Source organism: Mya arenaria, chromosome 6 (genome assembly GCF_026914265.1).
Source record: "Mya arenaria isolate MELC-2E11 chromosome 6, ASM2691426v1".
NCBI lineage: Eukaryota > Metazoa > Mollusca > Bivalvia > Myida > Myidae > Mya > Mya arenaria.
The window spans coordinates 68,154,349-68,173,148 of NC_069127.1; the positions used below are offsets into that span (position 1 = coordinate 68,154,349).

Here is an 18,800-nt window from a genome sequence, read left to right on the forward strand (position 1 = left end):
TATGTATATCCATAGAGATATGTTTAAGTGATGAACTAGTTTTAGCTCGATCATGATTATTTCCGAGCTTGATTGGATTTGAGAAGTTTTTCTCTGCACAAGATTTTGCTGACGCCGCCGACGCTGACGCCGCCGACGCTGACGCCGCCGACGCTGACGCCGCCGCCAAAATTAACACCTATATTTCACTCGACAAAACCATTAGGTATGCCTTGCAACGCATGTGCTAGTAAAAATAGCTGTGCATCTAGTTTCATGTGAAGACCTAAAACGATTTCGGACTTATGGCAAAGTTAGATAAATTTGAGGAATACATTTGTTTCGACAATCAAGTGACGTAATTCAACAATTATAAAATCCAGAGGTGTGGACACAATTGTCTATTCTTACTATATTTAAAAGTTTAGGAGTAATGGCCAATACTATGATTTTCTTTATGGAATATTTGCCCAACTGTCCTGTCATATCAAATAAACCAAAACAGCTCCTAAAAATAGCGACAGTTGATGATAGATTCTTAATATATATTAAATCAATTCTAAATACCACGTGTTGATATATATAACTTTTGAGCTAGAAATAAGAGAGCCACACTTTAATGGAATAAAACATTAGGCTACATAGTCAAGTTCATTCATTGTAAACTGCCATGTTATCAAGATATATTGAAGTATTTGAGGTTGAATTTATGAAAGCCATACCACTCCCGCCTCGGGTCAATTGCAGTACATGTTTCAACATTCACGAATTAAGAAACAAATTACCATTTGCACCAAGTTCAAATCCTGCTTCAGATTTCAGATTGATTTCTTTTCTGTTTGTCTCTATTTTAAGCAAATTATTTTTTTCGGTTTTTACGTCAATACTGAAAATGTGTTTGTACTATCGAAAACGATTGTTTATATTGCAAAATATTTGAAATCATATCCGTTGTTTATAACCTGATCAGTCAATTGATTATTTACCTAGGAAAGAGGATGGATGCATACATATATAAACATAAACACCTCACATGGGTTTATCCGATTTTATTTATATATGCCATCTCATCAGCATGAAGTCATTACAACATTATGCATATACACATAGCAGTGCAAATGATCAGTCCTAATAATTGACAGTCTTCAAGCCTATGAACTTATTATAATGTCTACATGCAAAGATTATAAACATATAACCAATAACCCAACTACTACAGGTAACATTCACAATATCACCGATTAGGCAGGTATGGAGGTAATCAAGAATAAAGTTACAGATGGGGTGGGGCCAGTTGGGGTGTCCACTCACAATTAGAAGCTTTTGCAAGCTTTGATAGAGGACAATTCCAGCACTTTAAAGCACCGATTTTCAGATATGATATACAATTCAGGGCAACACAGGCCTTAAAAACATAATTTGATAATGGGTAGATAATAATATATACAATTTTTTACATAAAAACATAAAAAAATAAACAAACAAGACAAAGCCCATTTTATTTTGTATTTTTCCTTGTTCAAGCAGTTTAATATTTTATGTATCAAGTCATATGAGTTAACGATGGGAACAATGTCGGTTGATCTTTTTTATGCTGAAACTCCTTGAAAACTTAAACGTTCAAAGTTTATTGGGCTTTTTCACATTCTACTGTCATAAAAATCTCATGTATATGCCCATATAATTTTGACTATGATTTTAACATGTATCGTTTAGGATCTTAGAAGCACTTTTACTATGTATTATGGGTTTTTTTGCCGTCTTAAATTCTTTACCTACAATACATGTGTTCAGTAATACACTAACTGTTTTAATACCAAAGATTACAAAAGCAAGATGACAGTAAAAAAACTGTGATGGCGCAATGGCTGGCATTGGTTATGACTCTTTGCCATGAGCTTTTGATACCCTCGCTTAATGGCAGTGTCAAATGTGTGTAGCGAGTTTCAAATTCAAATTACAGTGGGTAATAGTATGACCGCCACCCCAATGCTGGCCAGCTGCAAGGCGCCTGCACAGATAAGGAAATGTGCCAATCCTTCTCTATGAAGAAACAGGACTCAAGTCTTTGTGCCTTTCTAACAGATCATTAATGATGTCCGTGTAATATTGTGAGAACACTGCCCGGTTGTGGGAGATGATGCGGAGAAATTGCCCGCACAGCTGGGAGAGTTCCTGCTCCATGACAGACATTCCCACGGGCAATTTCAGAGGCTCGGCATGGCGGGAAAACAGGGCTGATTGGATAAAGCTCAAGATCCGCTTTCCTGAAACAGACCACAGTGTAGGGTTGAATATCGATATTGAGTGTCAATATCATGATACTTTTAAACTTGATGACACAAGGCTAGTATTGGACAACCAGACGTCATAATCAAAAACCTAATGGAAATGACTATCAATACATGTATAATAAATCATGGAATGGAAATAATCAACTATGTAATTTCACTCTTAATATTGCTATGCAAATAACAGTTAAGTTTCTTTGTCCTTTAAATTTCAATATTGATCAAACATACTGAATGGTAGAAAAATAAATGAAGAAAAACAATGAATTATTTTTTGTATATTCATAGTACAAATTGTGAATGTATAATATTAAGCCCAAGCAAATGCTATTATGCTTAAATATTTTTTAGTTTTAAGTAAAACAATAAAGTTCAATGAAAACTGACTATGGATGATCATAATCGATTATCTTAATGCTAGGCGCCCATCAACAATTATTTGATGTTATTCGATCATCCCACCATCACTACACTAGGCACTTCCCCATTACAAAAATGTAACTTGATAATTAACTACACTGTCATATTTTTAACAACATGTACATCATGCAAAACAGAATTATATGATTCCGATATTTTCCATTACAAAGGTGCCTGACATTATATGTAACCTATATAGTGTAATAGTTCATAAAAACATTTTTAAAATCATATCATCTTTTAGTTTATACTCATATCTGAATTGTGACGGAACTTAATAGCTTATAGAATCACTCTCAAGTCTGTATGCTGGTGTCCATTGTAAGAGGTCGTGAGAAGGTATAATGTTTCCTCTTTAGTTTTGTATCAACATTGATTTTTATTTGTTTAAAAACCAGAGCTGTCGTAGGACAGCGTGCTCGACTATACGCCGCTTTGTCTTAGAAATGAATACAATAATGATGTAATATGTGCCTGTCAAAAGCAATAAAAAAAAGACAAATTTAAAAAGTAAACAAGAAAGCCACAATACAACGAAACCAGGTTTTAATTGACTGACAGAAGAACTTCAGCCGTCAATGTTTGATTCAGTTTAACTGTTGTTTTTTTTCTATTTTTAGTAACATTAACCTTGACTTTGACTGTAGGAGCCCAAAACACAATCCCATAAAAGGTCTCCATAAACTCTTCCTATATACCAAGTTTGGTTGCAATATATCAACCACAACTAAAGTTATTCAGTACGAACCATTTTTCTATTTTTAGTAATAGTGCCCTTGACCTTGACCCTAAGGGCCCCAAACGCAATCTCATGAAAGGTCTCCATAAACTCTTACTATATACCAAGTTTGGTCACCATATGTCAAACCTATTTAAAATTATGTGATATTAAAGGTGAGTTTGCGTACTTCATTCTAAAGACCAGGTTTCACTTTGGTTAAAAAGATAAAAAAAAATAAGCCTGTCAAAAGCAATAAAAAAAGAAAAGAAAAATCAATCAAGGCCCATAACTTGTTTTTAGGGTTAATATGAAGTTATGTAACCTAAATATATGATGGTCATTACCAACCGCGTGAAGTATTAAGTCAATTGAATAAAGGGTATAGAAGTAACTAGTGAAAATCCCAACTTGCCCTTAAACTTTACTTGGACGACGCCGCCGGGGCGCGTAGTAAAGCCACCCTTTGAATAGTAAAACTAATAAAACTTAGCATTTGCCTTTCAACATCAAATATATTAAACTTCTGCAAAATATTGGTACCTAATAAGCAATATTGTACACAATACTAAGCGTTCAATAAATATTTTTACCCATTAGATTGATGACTGGATTTTCATTGTCCGCAAGGCCAGTTATCTGCCCTTTGAGAGTTCTCTGTTGAGTGTCAGCCATGGTGGGGAAACTGTGGGCCAAGTGGAACTCTAGAACGTTCTTTGTCACCTGCTCAGCAATACCAGCCAAACAAGAAGATCGATCTCTACAGATAAATGAACAGTTGATGATCATAATTTTGATTCCTTTAAATTCATCTGTTGTTAGCATTTTTCTTGTGTTTTGACCAGTTTCACAAGTTTAAGAGGTAACATTTTTGTAATAATTGAAGTACCAGTGCTAAACAGATCTCAAGGCTTTTATAAAATTTTATATGCCCAAATTTTTGTCCAAGTAATTTAAAAATATTCCTAGAGGTTTTGTATACTAAGACTGAATATCGGCATATTGAACGTACTGTCCTTCATCTGCATCCAACAGGGTACGGATCTCATCCTTCAGTTTGACCTTGAGATCGTTGACCCCCTGTATTGATTGGCCAACAGTGTTGTAGGTGACTAGCAGCACTGACGTTACCATGGTAATACGCTGTGTCTGGTCCCGCATTGACATTAGACGTCCTTGGTCAAGAACTAGGGTCTGAAATCGTATTAGAGAGAATACAGTAAGACACGGACCTATACAGCTGGTTTTTGAATTACAACTACTTTATAATGTATAAAGTTAAAAGCTTGTCTTTTTTTTTCAATCAAATAATTTAGCCTTGAACTGATACACATATGCTTTTGTAATTGTCATATGTCATTAGAAAAATATTTTTTCTTTGAAAATTTACATCTGAAATTTTGGCACAAATTTAAAGTACATATTGTAAATCTTATTACACTTCATATCAACCATACATTGGTATGTACTTCTTTTCCATTGTTGGGGATGAAGTATAAATTTCTGTTCTCACTAATTCATTTTATCAACTTTTCTGCCTAACTCTTCTACTGCTAACGACAACAGTACTTTGGCGATACCATGACTTATTTGTCCAAAATCAGACCAGCTAAACAGGATCTTTTTTAAGGGATTGTTTAACTACACTCACCTCTGGGAAGAGCCTGTTAAGGTCCCATTCCAGCACCTCCATGTAAGCACCATTCAAGATGGCCGCCGGGGTTGCCAGGGAGGCCTGGTTTTCCCCTCCCGGCAATGCAGTCTCTGCCTCCTTTAGACGCTCAAAAGTCCGCCCAAGCCACTGGCGAGTCAACTCCAGACTGTCAATACCTGAAGCTGGAAAACTTTGAAATATACATAAACTTCTTATTCTGAGTGATAAAAGCTATAAAGGAGAAATTTACACAATTTATACCAAGACAAAAAAGTGAGCTTATGCTTGATCCTGTAATAAGCGACTTAAGATTATTTGAGCATTTGGGGCCAAGGGTTTTAGAATTGAGACTGATAATGTGCACAGCAAAATCTTAGAAGTGCATAACTGGCTACTATATGATTTGTTTTAACCAGTCTTTTAAACTTTGGTATGACACTAACTACAATTTCATTGCCATTGACACCAAGGATCTCCCGAATAAAAACCTACAATTATTGACCGTAATATTGATAATGATTGTGTTAGTTTAGTTTATTTTACAACCATTGTGAAACCAGTTTATACAACATTATATTAATCACTCTCGTTGGCATGATGATATGCAAGGGTGTGGTCTTGTGTTGTGGGGGGGAAACCGGAGTACCCGGTACATAGGGAAGGGCTATTTTCTCAGAAAATCTAAAATACAGCAAGTAAACCCTTTTAACAATTTAGATGATAAATCGTAAATAAACCAGATTTCACAGATAAAAATTATATTTGTTACAATTCTCTTTCAGTAATTCTACTTAAACAGTTTTGACATTCTTTAAAACAAAAAGATTAAGCAGCATATGTTAAAACATAAAACCTTATATATCTTAATCTTGTTATTAATAGGATCAGGAGTGCTTTAAATAGTTCAATATTGTTCTAGAAATCAGCCCTTCAATATCAACAGACCACCACATGCTAACAAACTTATTCCCTACCTCTCTGTTTTTCACAAAACTCCTCAAACTTTATCCTCTCGTAGTCCACGGACTGTTGCTGGATATACGGCCTCATCTGCTGTATGGTGAAGTTGGCCAGGTCCATCTTCATAACGTCCAACACCTCTAATATCTCCCTGTAAATTAAGAATATCAAATCCGAAATCACTTGTGTGTTTCTCTTATTTAAACTTGATTGTCAAGTGTCAAGAGAGCTTTAAGATATTTTTAATCCTGGTTGAGTCTGTTTCCTGGGTAAAAAACAGGGGAGGTAATCATAGAACATCTGAAGTCATTTCCTGACTTAACTCAGTAACTAAAATTTTAACAGTCAAATTAAAATATATCAATAAGTGTGATTTACAAAAAAGTATGAATTTTGATTGAAGTCTATGAAAATAAAGACTTACTGGTTATTGCCAAGAAACTATATCACATAAGCAGTTAGATACTTAAACTAAATAATTGAAAAAAAATTGCACTTGTGTATTTTTTAGAAGGCCATTAGAATGTATCCCTTATGGGGCTTGAACCCACGGTCTCTTGGGTAGGAGGCAGACACCTTACCAAGTACCTAAACACCAACTCATACTCCAGTCCAAAGAGAATATTCTGAGGTTCCTAGTTCTTTGCTGTCATCATTTGCTGTCATCATGGTGTCAGAAATGTAGTTTTGAACAATCATAGTTAACTTCTTTAGATGGTTTTATGTGCGAGTCCTATTAAATCCCATTTTAAAGCTTCACAAAAGTGAAAAAACTTAAGATAAACATACTTGAATAATGGCACCACATTCTTCATCTCCTTAATCTTGGCTATTCTGTCATCACGAGCAGGAGCGCACAACTTAGCCATGAGGTTGATCACGTAGTCTGCGTAGTAGTATATGTCAAACGCATCATTGTCAAGCTTCTGCTGAATAAGATCGGTGTCAAGCACCTCTTCGACCTGGGCCTTGATGCGATTGTGCTGGGGGAGCAGCAGGGACATCAACATCTGTGGTGGAATGGTTTAGTTTATAACCCTTAATAACATAAACAAGTATTAATGATAATGATACTGATAAGCAGTCACTATGACCTTTTCCCAAAGGTTGCCACTTAATACAGGTTTGACTGCACCCAATCGTTTAGAGCTAAAGAGTTATGGAACGGCACTGTTCCGCACCCTGTCCTTTATAAGACCTGGCTACTACCCTACCCAAGTGGTTGCAAAGGCCATAAATCAAGGGGCATAACTCAGAAAACAAAATTGCAAGAGTTATGGGAATTCTTACTCATGTGTGAATTGTTATAGACTTATAGTGATCATGCATTCCAAGTCTCATGTTCCTATTTTTGACTGTTTACAAGTTATGGTAAAATAATTATGCAGAGATTAGGAAACCCTGCAGCAACCACATTGTGAAGACAGAAGTCTAATATGATGTGACATATCTTTTGTATGACAATAATTTAAACCTTCTACAAAATAAAATACTGTGTAATAAGGACTGAAAATCTGACAAATACCATAATCTATCATCCAAATAATGGGAGAGGCCATTTTGATCAATCAGCGATTTCAAAATTGAAATTGATTCATTTCAAAATGGAAGATATTGTATTGTCCAACTCAAAAACATGTTAACTTTTTAATGAGTTTGTATAAGCTGACAGAAAGCTTACTTTAACATTGGATTGGTTTAGTAAAACTATATAATCTCTGTTTCAAAATGCTGTTGAACAGATTTTAATATAAGAAAATACTCTTTTATTATTAGCAAAAATTGAATTTTGAAAATCACTTAAATGTATCCACAATTCCCGGTCATCATTCAATTATTACCGTATAACTATTACTAACCAAGTCTTTGTACACAAGACATAAATATGCCTAATACATTAAATGGTAATAATATCCACAAATGTACTATTCAAATCTTATCACAATTATGAAATAAAAGGCCTGAAGGGCAATGAACAAGAATTAAAACAAGATTAACATGTACGGTAATCTATAACCACAAGTTTGTGCCACATGAAAACACAAACTGTTATCATTCATTAACATTATCATTCAATCACCTCCTTCACTTCCTTGATCAGCACAACTGTATGACTGAAGTCTGGAGGGTCCTCAGAGATTTTCGCTTCAAAAGCGTCCCAGAAAGCTTTATGAATTATCTCCTTAACCTGTCCTTCCAGGCTGGAAAAAACATCAGTTATCTTAACTTAAATCCTTAAAATGTATCAATAATGTAACGCAAATGGACATCAAAAGCCTGTACTCTTTTATTTTCAAAATTCCAGAGAACTATTCTAACCCAAATTATATTATGTTCATTTAATTGTACACAATGCAGTTCAAGAGTATTTAATGAAAGCATAATTCTTAATTGTCTTGATTTCGATTTTAAATAAATCAATAAGATAGCGAAGTCCAAAATTTACTTATCGTTTATAAGAATGTGGGGCAAGACAAAATTTCCCACCTATGGGCATGTGCGAAAGCCAGTAACAAGGTCTGCTGATTTACAAGTTACACAACATGTCTCAATGTCAGAAAATTTAATCAACCCTGAAAATATGTGAATCACTTTACTTAACATGTAAAACTAAAACTTTCAAACATGGCAAAATTGGAAATTACTAAAATGATGTTTATTTCTAAAATGATGTTTTTATCCATCGCACCAAATAGTGAGTGCCTAGTAGTTTACTTACATGGAAGTCATGATGCGCAGTAACTTGAAGTCAACATGCATGTATATCTTCAAATAATTCCGGAGTATTGTCGCTGTTTAAAAGTTGAAAAATATTTTTTAAAATGTGTCCTGACCAAGCCATTCTGAGTCATCATAATTTTATCCCGTTTTACCAGGGTGGAAAAGATCTTTTTCCATTTGTTTCTTAATGCATGAACCATTTTTGAACATACATGTAGACATAAACCATTTTTTATCACTGACCTGTTCTTGGGTGGCTCAACTTTCTTTATTTCAAAGTTAGCATCAACGGCAATCTCGTGGCACAAACTCATGTTCTTCACACCACTGGCGGCTTCCATCAGCTCATCGAGGGAAACAAACCTTGGAGGAGACGCTGAAAGTTCAGAATTCAATCATAAAAAGTATATAATAGTAGAAATAACAGTGCCAGGAAGGTATCGCCAATACTCATAATTTTTGCGTAAAACAAGAGGCACAACAGTTGTGTGTGACTGTGAGAATTCTATCATGCAGTAATAATAGTAGAAACAAGAGCTATTGAAGCTATAACGCCACTTCTTCATTATTTATCAGTAAAACAAGGGGCACAACACTTGTCTTCGACTGACTGTGAGAATGCTATCAGGCAGTAATAATAGTAGAAACAAGAGCTATTGAAGCTATAACACCACCGCTCATTATTTATCAGTAAAACAAGGGGCATAACACTTGTCTGCGACTGACTGTGAGAATGCTATCATGCAGTAATAATAGTAGAAACAAGAGCTATTGAAGCTATAACACCACCGCTCATTATTTATCAGTAAAACAAGGGACATAACAATTGTCTGCGACTGACTGTGATAATTCTATCATGCAGTAATAATAGTAGAAACAAGAGCTATTGAAGCTATAACACCACCGCTCATTATTTATCAGTAAGACAAGGGACATAACAATTGTCTGCGACTGACTGTGATAATTCTATCAGGCAGTTATAATAGTAGAAACAAGAGCTATTGAAGCTATAACACCACTGCTCATTATTTATCAGTAAGACAAGGGACATAACACTTGTCTGCGACTGACTGTGAGAATTCTATCATGCAGTAATAATAGAAGAAACAAGAGCTATTGAAGCTATAACACCACTGCTCATTATTTATCAGTAAGACAAGGGACATAACACTTGTCTGCGACTGACTGTGAGAATTCTATCATGCAGTAATAATAGAAGAAACAAGAGCTATTGAAGCTATAACGCCACCGCTCATTATTTATCAGTAAAACAAGGGGCATAACATTTGTCTGCGACTGACTGTGATAATTCTATCAGGCAGTTATAATAGTAGAAACAAGAGCTATTGAAGCTATAACGCCACTGCTCATTATTTATCAGTAAGACAAGGGACATAACAATTGTCTGCGACTGACTGTGATAATTCTATCAGGCAGTTATAATAGTAGAAACAAGAGCTATTGAAGCTATAACGCCACTGCTCATTATTTATCAGTAAAACAAGGGGCATAACACTTGTCTGCGACTGACTGTGAGAATTCTATCAGGCAGTAATAATAGTAGAAACAAGAGCTATTGAAGCTATAACACCACTGCTCATTATTTATCAGTAAAACAAGGGGCATAACACTTGTCTGCGACTGACTGTGAGAATTCTATCAGGCAGTTATAATAGTAGAAACAAGAGCTATTGAAGCTATAACACCACTGCTCATTATTTATCAGTAAAACAAGGGACATAACACTTGTCTGCGACTGACTGTGAGAATTCTATCAGGCAGTAATAATAGTAGAAACAAGAGCTATTGAAGCTATAACACCACTGCTCATTATTTATCAGTAAAACAAGGGGCATAACACTTGTCTGCGACTGACTGTGAGAATTCTATCAGGCAGTAATAATAGTAGAAACAAGAGCTATTGAAGCTATAACGCCACTGCTCATTATTTATCAGTAAAACAAGGGGCATAACACTTGTCTGCGACTGACTGTGAGAATTCTATCATGCAGTAATAATAGTAGAAACTAGAGATTGCTTTTTTGAAAAAGCGCTTGTCTCCCCTATTGTGTGGTCGTAGCTGAGAAAAAATAAATGATGGACATGAAATTTGTAACTTTGGACTGGAGACAAACCAACAGTGAAGTTTGGTTTATTCGATTATATTAAATAGTGAAGAGAAGAAAGTGTTGTTGATTAATCATGGAAAATGTAAACGAAGTTTGCATTGTATGAAGTTCCTGGGCGCAAGCGTTATTCAATTATTGATCGGAAACCATTTTTCAGCTCACAGTCATCATGACCATGACCTTTTACCTACTGATCACAACATCAATAGGGATCATCTACATAACCAACTTGCATACCAAGTATTAAGTTCTTGGGTGCAAGTGTTCTTTAGTTACTGAGCGGTAACCATTTCTTCAACTCAAGGTCATGGCAACCTTGACCTTTGACCTACTGATCTCAAAATCAATAGGGGTCATCTACTAGTCATGACCGACTAGCGTACCAAGAATGAAGTTCCTGGGTACAAGCGTTCTTAAGTTATTGAGCAGAAACCATTTTTAAGCTTAAGGTCACCGCCAACGTATCATTTTTTACCTGAAGGTAACCTTGACCTTTGACCTTTTGATCTGAAAATCAATAGGGGTCATCTTCTAGTCATGAACAACTAGCTTACCAAGTATGAAGTTCCTGAAACCAAAGGATCTTTAGTTATTGAGCGGAAACTTTTTCTTCACTTCAAGGTCATGGCAACCTTGACCTTTGACCTAGTGATCTCAAAATCAATATGGGTCATCTTCTAGTCATGACCAACTAGCATACCAAGTATGAAATTCCTGGTTGCAAGCGTTCTCTAGTTATTGAGCGGAAACAGTTTCTTCACCTCAAGGTCACGGTGACCTTGACCATTGACCTACTGATCTCAAAATCAATAGGAGTCATCTACTAGTCATGAACAACTATGAAGTTCCTGGGTACAAGCTTTCTTTAGTTATTGAGCAGAAACCATTTTTAAGCTTAAGGTCACTGCCAACATAACATTTTTTACCTGAAGGTAACCTTAACCTTTGACCTTTTGATCTCAAAATCAATAGGAGTCATCTAATAGTCATGAACAACTAGCATACCAAGTATGAAGTTCCTGGACCCAAAGGATCTTTAGTTATTGAGTGGAAACCGTTTCTTCACCTCAAGGTCACGTTGACCCTGATCTTTGACCTAGTGACCCCAAATTCAATAGGGGTCATCTACTAGTCATGACCAACTAGCATACCAAGTATGAAGTTCCTGGGTCTAAGAGTTCTATAGTTATTGGGCTGAAACGAAGTGTGACGTACTGACTGACTGACTGACAGACTGATGGACTGACTGACGGACAGGGCAAAAACAATATGTCTCCCCATGAATGGGGGAGACATAAAGATATTACACGCAAATGATTTTTACATGGAAGGTCACCACGACCTTGACTATTGACCTTGTTACCCCCAAAACAATTGGGATCATCTAGACATCATGACCAACCTCACTTCAAAGTTTGGTGAACCTAGATCAAAGCATTCTCCTGATATTGCACGGAAATATTTTTTTACATTAGAGGTCACAGCGACGTTGACCTTTGACCTTGTGACCCCCCAAAATATAGGAGTTTTCTAAACCTCATGATCAACCTCCCTACCAAGTTTGGTGAACCTAGGTCAAACCATTCTCAAGATATTGAGCGGAAATGTTTTTTACATTGGGGGTCGCCGTGACCTTGACCTTTGACCTAGTGACCCCAAAAACAATAGGGATCTTCTACACCTCATGACCAACCTCCCTACCAAGTTTGGTGAACCTAGGTCAAACCGTTCTCAAGATTTTGAGCAGAAATGTTTTTTATATTGGGGGTCGCCGCGACATTGACCTTTGACCTAGTGACCCCAAAAACAATAGGGATCCTCTACACCTCACGACCAACCTCCCTACCAAGTTTGGTGATCCTAGGTCATGCGGTTTTCCAGTTATCGATCAGAAACGAAGTGTGACGTACGGACGGACTGACGGACAGGGCAAAAACAATATGTCTCCCCCAGAGAGGGGGAGACATAACAAGAGCTATTGAAGCTATAACGCCACTGCTCATTATTTATCAGTAAAACAAGGGGCACAACTTTTGTCTGCGACTGACTGTGAGAATTCTATCGGGGAAATAATAATGTATGTAATTAGTTTGCAATACATTGAATAAGATAATAAGTCAGTGCTCAAGCTAGGAATGGGAAAGGGCAGGGTGCTATATAAATGTAAGAAAGGGCAGTTTTTATGCGCACTGAATGAACCTTAAAAGGGCACTTGCTATTGTGTATGTGTTGTAACTAATTTCGATACTTATAGTTTGTTATGATTACCTTAGCTTATATCTTTACCTTAATGTCAAAATTATGCTTATTTATGCATATTTATTTTTGAAAATTGACGCTGTCAAACAAAAGGGCAAGGACTGTGTAGTAGAAAGGCTATTTAGGCCTAGCTGGAGCACTGATGCGTTATCCATCGTTCTTGAACCAAAATACTGAAGGCTTTACTTTTCTTACTAATTAATACTATCTGAAATTAGTTAAAAAGTAAATGTACTAAGATTTCTGCTTCAAGTCTCCTTACGTGGAACCATAAACGGTGTCTGATTGGAAGTGGGGCTCTGCTGCAGTCGCAGCCGCTTCTGCCCTGCGCTGCTGGATAAATCTATTGGTTTGTCATTGGTATCAACCTCTTCATTTCCTGCGGAGAGGCTGTCTTCAATTTTGTCTGGATTTTCTCCACCTTCTGCCATTTTGAATCCAAATCTGTGCAGATAAAAAAAGGTATAAATATATGATTAATTTTATTCACTTTTGTCAAAATTACTGTAATATGAATGACAGTTCCAAAATTTTTATCTACATTTTAGTAAAATACTTTCAAACTTCCTTTAACAGAATCCCTGGTCGATAAAGAATCAGATCGATGTTTTTCATATTTACGTTCGGAAATTGATGTTTTATGCCGAGAAACTCATTTTTTTTAAAGCGTTAGAAACACTTTTAGCCACAAAAATTAAATTTTTGAACTTATGACAATGTTCAATACATTCAACATATTATAAATTTACACTTTCTTCAATGTTGAAGTTTTTATGGCCTGCTGACACAATACAAACAATAACAAGATAAACATTTTTTATGTATAATGTTATTTGATGATTCGCTATCTGAACCAAAGAAGATGTTGCATTCATCGGAAAATATTTGCAATTGGCAAAAGGCAGTTCATTTAAGGAATGGAAGTTGAGGTGTAAATATTGGTTGATGATGGCTATGTCACATTGTTATTTTGCAATTGGAAACTTGTAATATCTTCATGAAAAACTAGACAGTCGTCTTAACAGGAAATCTTGCTGGTCTGTTCCTAGTCTAAAATAATAGACATGTGTTATACAGGATTCTTCTAATCCCTAACGTCGTGAAGGATTTGTCTTATCAAAAATCGTAAAAAAAATCCCTCAACGTACAATTATTTGGACTAGTTTGCTCCATGTTAAATAATAAGAGGATACTAGATGGTTTTCAGGATACCAGTGTTTAAACATGAAAATGTTCATGTTACCAGTAATATATATTTATTTGTGATAACTTAATTATCCATTATTCCATGGCAGATTTCTGCCTTAAAATAGCCACTTAGCTTTTATGAAAAGTATTCCAGCAAGTACAGAAGGATATGTCACAAAAATATTTAGCAAGTGAAAAACTCGAAAAAAAAATTAGGACATCAGCAAGATTACGTGCTAGGATATTTGTCTAGACAATTGTTTCATAGTTTTTGTAAAATTATTTCATGATACAAGTCTATCTCTGATACCAAAAAATTAGTTTTTATGCTCTTTGTAACACTTACTATCAGTATTTTCCTTATGTCCAAGACGGCAGTAAATGCCAGATCCAAATTCTATTGTAGTAACTCTTGGAAAAGAACTAGAAAGTTTTCAGGAATGGTTTGTAGACCAGGGCTTCTAAAAAGCGAAAATTTGCCGGATTTGTCTGGACCGATTTTGACCATGCCAGACCGATTTCACTAACAGAAAATTGATTAAAAAATCAGCCTAAAATTTGTTCATTTTTTATATGGATCAAAACTTAAACTTTCTAAATTCAAAAACTTTTCTATCAAATGCAATGGTCATATTACAGTTTAGTGTCACAATCTTATGTGAAATACCTTGGACAATGATCTTCCTGCTACATTGTAATTCAATTGTAAACAATATAGTAAGGAAAGTGAACTGTAGGATTATATTCTTGTACAGACAAGGATCTCTTAAACTTGAATCATCACAAAAAGGTTCATGAATGCAAATCACGTATTCAATGTCATTTTGACTATGCTAGCTCATTCTGTTATAATGATCTTACTAAACGGTTGAAAAATAAGCTACAATCGCTCAAAACAATGTCATTTTATTTATAATACGGTAACCCTAGTCTGGGAGTAAGATTACAGGGAGAGGAAACCAAGCTATACAGCATGAGCCAGTCTGAATATGCTGTCTTCAGTTGATTTTATCACTGATAACAATGATTCGATCGATATCAGCGCTTCAAGATTTACAGCGATGCCGTATGGAGTGAAATATGTACATGACTTCACAAAAATGGTCATTACTAAAGTATTAAACTTACGATTTTTACAATTTATACACCGATATAAAGCTGAATAATTTACCTTTCCTTTCACATAAAATGCGCTAATAACAAAAATATGCTTGGCGTTAAAATGGCGAGTTAAAAAGAGGCGTTAAATGAAAGTCGGCAATATTTGACCGCCTGTTCAGGTTAAAAAAAACAAGAGAGGTCTAACGAAAATTATCATTTATTTAATTATAAACATGAAATTTTAACAATTTATACATCGAAATAAAACTGAATAAATTACATTTCATTTGACATAAAATGCACTAATGAAAAAAGATGTGTGGGGTTGAAAAGGCGAGTTAAAAAAGAGACGTTCAATGAAAATCGGCAATATTTGACCGCCAGAACAGGTTTGAAAAAGAGGAAAGGTGTAATGAAAATATTCATTTATTTAAAACTGAATATGAGAATTTGACAATTTATTTACCAATATAAATCTGAATACATTATCTTTCATTTAACATGAAATGCACCAAAAAAAAAATTGGCATTGAACTGGCAAGTTAAAAAAGTCCTTAAATGAAAGTCGGCAATATTTGACCGCAAGTGCAGGTTTAAAAACCAGGAAATGACTAACGAAAATTATCATTTATTTCATTTTAAACATGAGAATTTTACAACTAATATACCGATATCAAGTTTATTAAATTACCTTTCATTTGATATAAAATGCCCGAAAGAAAAATGTTTGGGGATGAAACGAAATTTAAAATAAATCCATGTGTGCTACCCCAAAATGAACTGGGAAACATTAAAAGTTGCTGTTTTAAAGTATGAAATAGAACGTAAACGTGTCTTTTAAAGTGTGATGTTAGAATATGCTAACACGATAAATGTTTGTAACACCTTAAGATGTAATTAAGGTGTTAAGAGCCATGCAAGAAAAACACAAAGGGTAATTAGTATTCCAATCTTTTTTTTAAAAAGTCGGCACGAACATTGCTTCATGGCAATTAAACATTATCAGCTTGACATATGGAATAAGATATTTATTGCAGCACCCACTTACATACCCTCATCCAAATCCAATTTATGATAAGAAAAAAATTCTAACTTTAAACCGTAAATTACCAACATGCTTACTTGTAATCTTATTAAAAAGTCCCCCAGTACAACCATCAATATGTTAGGTACCAAATTATGCCAAAATAAATATAAAAATACATTTTGAAAAGCAATTCAATCCCACCAGATTGATGCAGAATTTATTCAGTAAAAAACACATTTTCCGAAAAATGAACACATTTTCAATACATAACTGTCGAATAATATTGAAATCAATTTTTAAAAGAAATTAAGACTACATTAAGCTATGCTATATGCCAACACCATTACATTAATGAATTGTCGAAATTTATTTTAGTATGTGCAAAGTAACGAACGAAACCTATCACTAAAACAGCAAAATCCGCCATTTTGTTCGGATATCACCCATCCGAATGCGAAGAGCTGTTCCATTGTCTTATAAAAATTGGTATAAATACCGAATAAAAACTCAAAACTACATGAAAGCAATAAACACAAACACTTACGGTTGATCAATGCGACGGTATTTTAACACTCAATGCTTTCTCGAGAGCGTAGTCATCAAAACTATAACGATATGTTTCGGTCATGTTCACGAATCGTCAATAGCGGAAACACGCAATGCGCATGTGCGCGACAACATATTCAAGCATAAAGGCTCGTTTCCAGTCCCTGTATTATTGGTCCCAGCCCTAGTGGATTTGTAGCTTTTATAATATGTTGAAATATTGTCGACAAATCATGATTAATAATTGAATTGTGTCCAATGACGTGATAAGTAGCTACAATAGTTAGCGATCAGGATACTATTTTTTTATTTTGACATTCCTTATGTATCCCTGTAACGCTTCAACTCTCAACCATTTAACATTATACTCCAAGAATGGAATATATACATGTAGTTATATTATGCATCGATGTTGAATAATAATGACAAAGTTGTTCAATATATTCCAAGCAGTGATCTAAACTGGATTTAATTTGTCATTAGAGTCGTTATTTTCACATAGATATACTCTTGGTCAGGATAACCATTATACATGTACGCAACCTCAGATTTGTCCCAGATTTACAGATATCAGGATTCTTGATAAACAATCAACACATGTAAGTGTTTTTTTTTATATCTGAACATGTTTTTTTGACATAATGACATAAATAAAAACATTTATGTGCTTAATAGTGGGCAATAATATTTTCGTAGAAATTTGAATTTATAACGGAGATAATTTCAAAATTATGGCCGCGAGGATTCTCTGCCCAAGGACAGTTTGTTACATTTTGCTGGGATGGTGGATGTCACGAGTCTGCTATAGTAAAGCAAAATCGTCACAAGACTTGTTGAAGGCCATTTAGGTGGACTAATGTGATGAGAAGCCCATAAATTGTTGTATTTTTTTTATTTTCAGGGTCAAGACTGATTTTACCCAACTGAGGCCACAGGCAACTATGTAAAGTATTCCAGGGGCAACTGTTGAGATCTGCATCATACTTTCTGCATAAATAAATCTAAATGAAATAAAAGAGTTCTATACTTACTGTACAGAAGTACAAAATATTGCTCAAATTGTCTTTCGCTAATACAGTATATTAAATAAGTTATTTACTAGAATTCTTTTAAATTCAGAAGGTTCCGGAATAAATTATTAAAATGGCTAATCAATCTGTTGGGGTTGTTTACATCATTTTACCCTAAAGAAAAATGAACGGACTAAGGACGGCGATAAACGTATACACGAAAAAAGACAAAACAAAGATTTTTGTACGCAGTGATCTCCCTTCTACCTGCATGTTAATAAAGTTCGGTAAGAGCAATCATATCTGATACTGTCAGCAATTTTACTTCATTTAAAGGATATGGTTGGGGAAGGACCTTGACATAGTATAAAGCTGGCTTTCACAGACATGTATAAGCTGCCCTTCAACCCACCAACACGAAGGCATCAACAACAAGAAGAATTATTGCAGATGCACTTCAATAGACAATAGGGGTGATTTGTTTCTGCAGTGAAATAAAAATGTATTAAAATATGAAGGGGGAATGAGGGCTACATAACAAAAATCAATTGAACTCTTCAACTCGAAATTAATGTGAAAAAAAAGTTAACTAACATTTTACTTTGATTTGCATGCCGTTAGAAATTGTCCCTTTTCGATTCTATATATTTCAGTGTTGTTGTTTTTTCAAATTTCAAAATAATAAACACCCAGAATACTGTGTGCAATCGTTCAATTGTGCATTTACAAAGTATTGGTTTCAGTTGAAAAGCTCAAAATACATACATAAAACAGTGTGTAATAGATCTGCTCATTTA

General features: G+C 34.9%; 1 protein-coding gene across 2 annotated transcripts; it reads right to left on the reverse strand.

Annotated features, from left to right (window-relative positions):
- Positions 1 to 1,459: 1,459 nt before the first annotated feature.
- LOC128239024 (T-complex protein 11-like protein 1) lies at positions 1,460 to 18,177 on the reverse strand. 2 transcript variants are annotated; one of them, XM_052955448.1, is made up of 10 exons: positions 18,025 to 18,177; positions 13,394 to 13,575; positions 8,987 to 9,119; positions 8,103 to 8,223; positions 6,812 to 7,032; positions 6,037 to 6,173; positions 5,060 to 5,244; positions 4,421 to 4,602; positions 4,002 to 4,168; positions 1,460 to 2,246 (listed from the first exon to the last, which is right to left on the reverse strand). In XM_052955448.1, exons 2-10 carry the CDS (start codon positions 13,560 to 13,562, stop codon positions 2,023 to 2,025), a joined length of 1,539 nt encoding a protein of 512 aa, XP_052811408.1. In that variant the 5' UTR covers positions 13,563 to 13,575; positions 18,025 to 18,177; the 3' UTR covers positions 1,460 to 2,022. The 2 variants fall into 2 exon arrangements, with proteins under 2 accessions (XP_052811408.1, XP_052811409.1); XM_052955449.1 differs by lacking the exons at positions 13,394 to 13,575; positions 18,025 to 18,177 and adding an exon at positions 8,742 to 8,814 and having other exon boundaries at positions 8,987 to 9,125.
- Between the last annotated feature and the right edge of the window lie 623 nt (positions 18,178 to 18,800).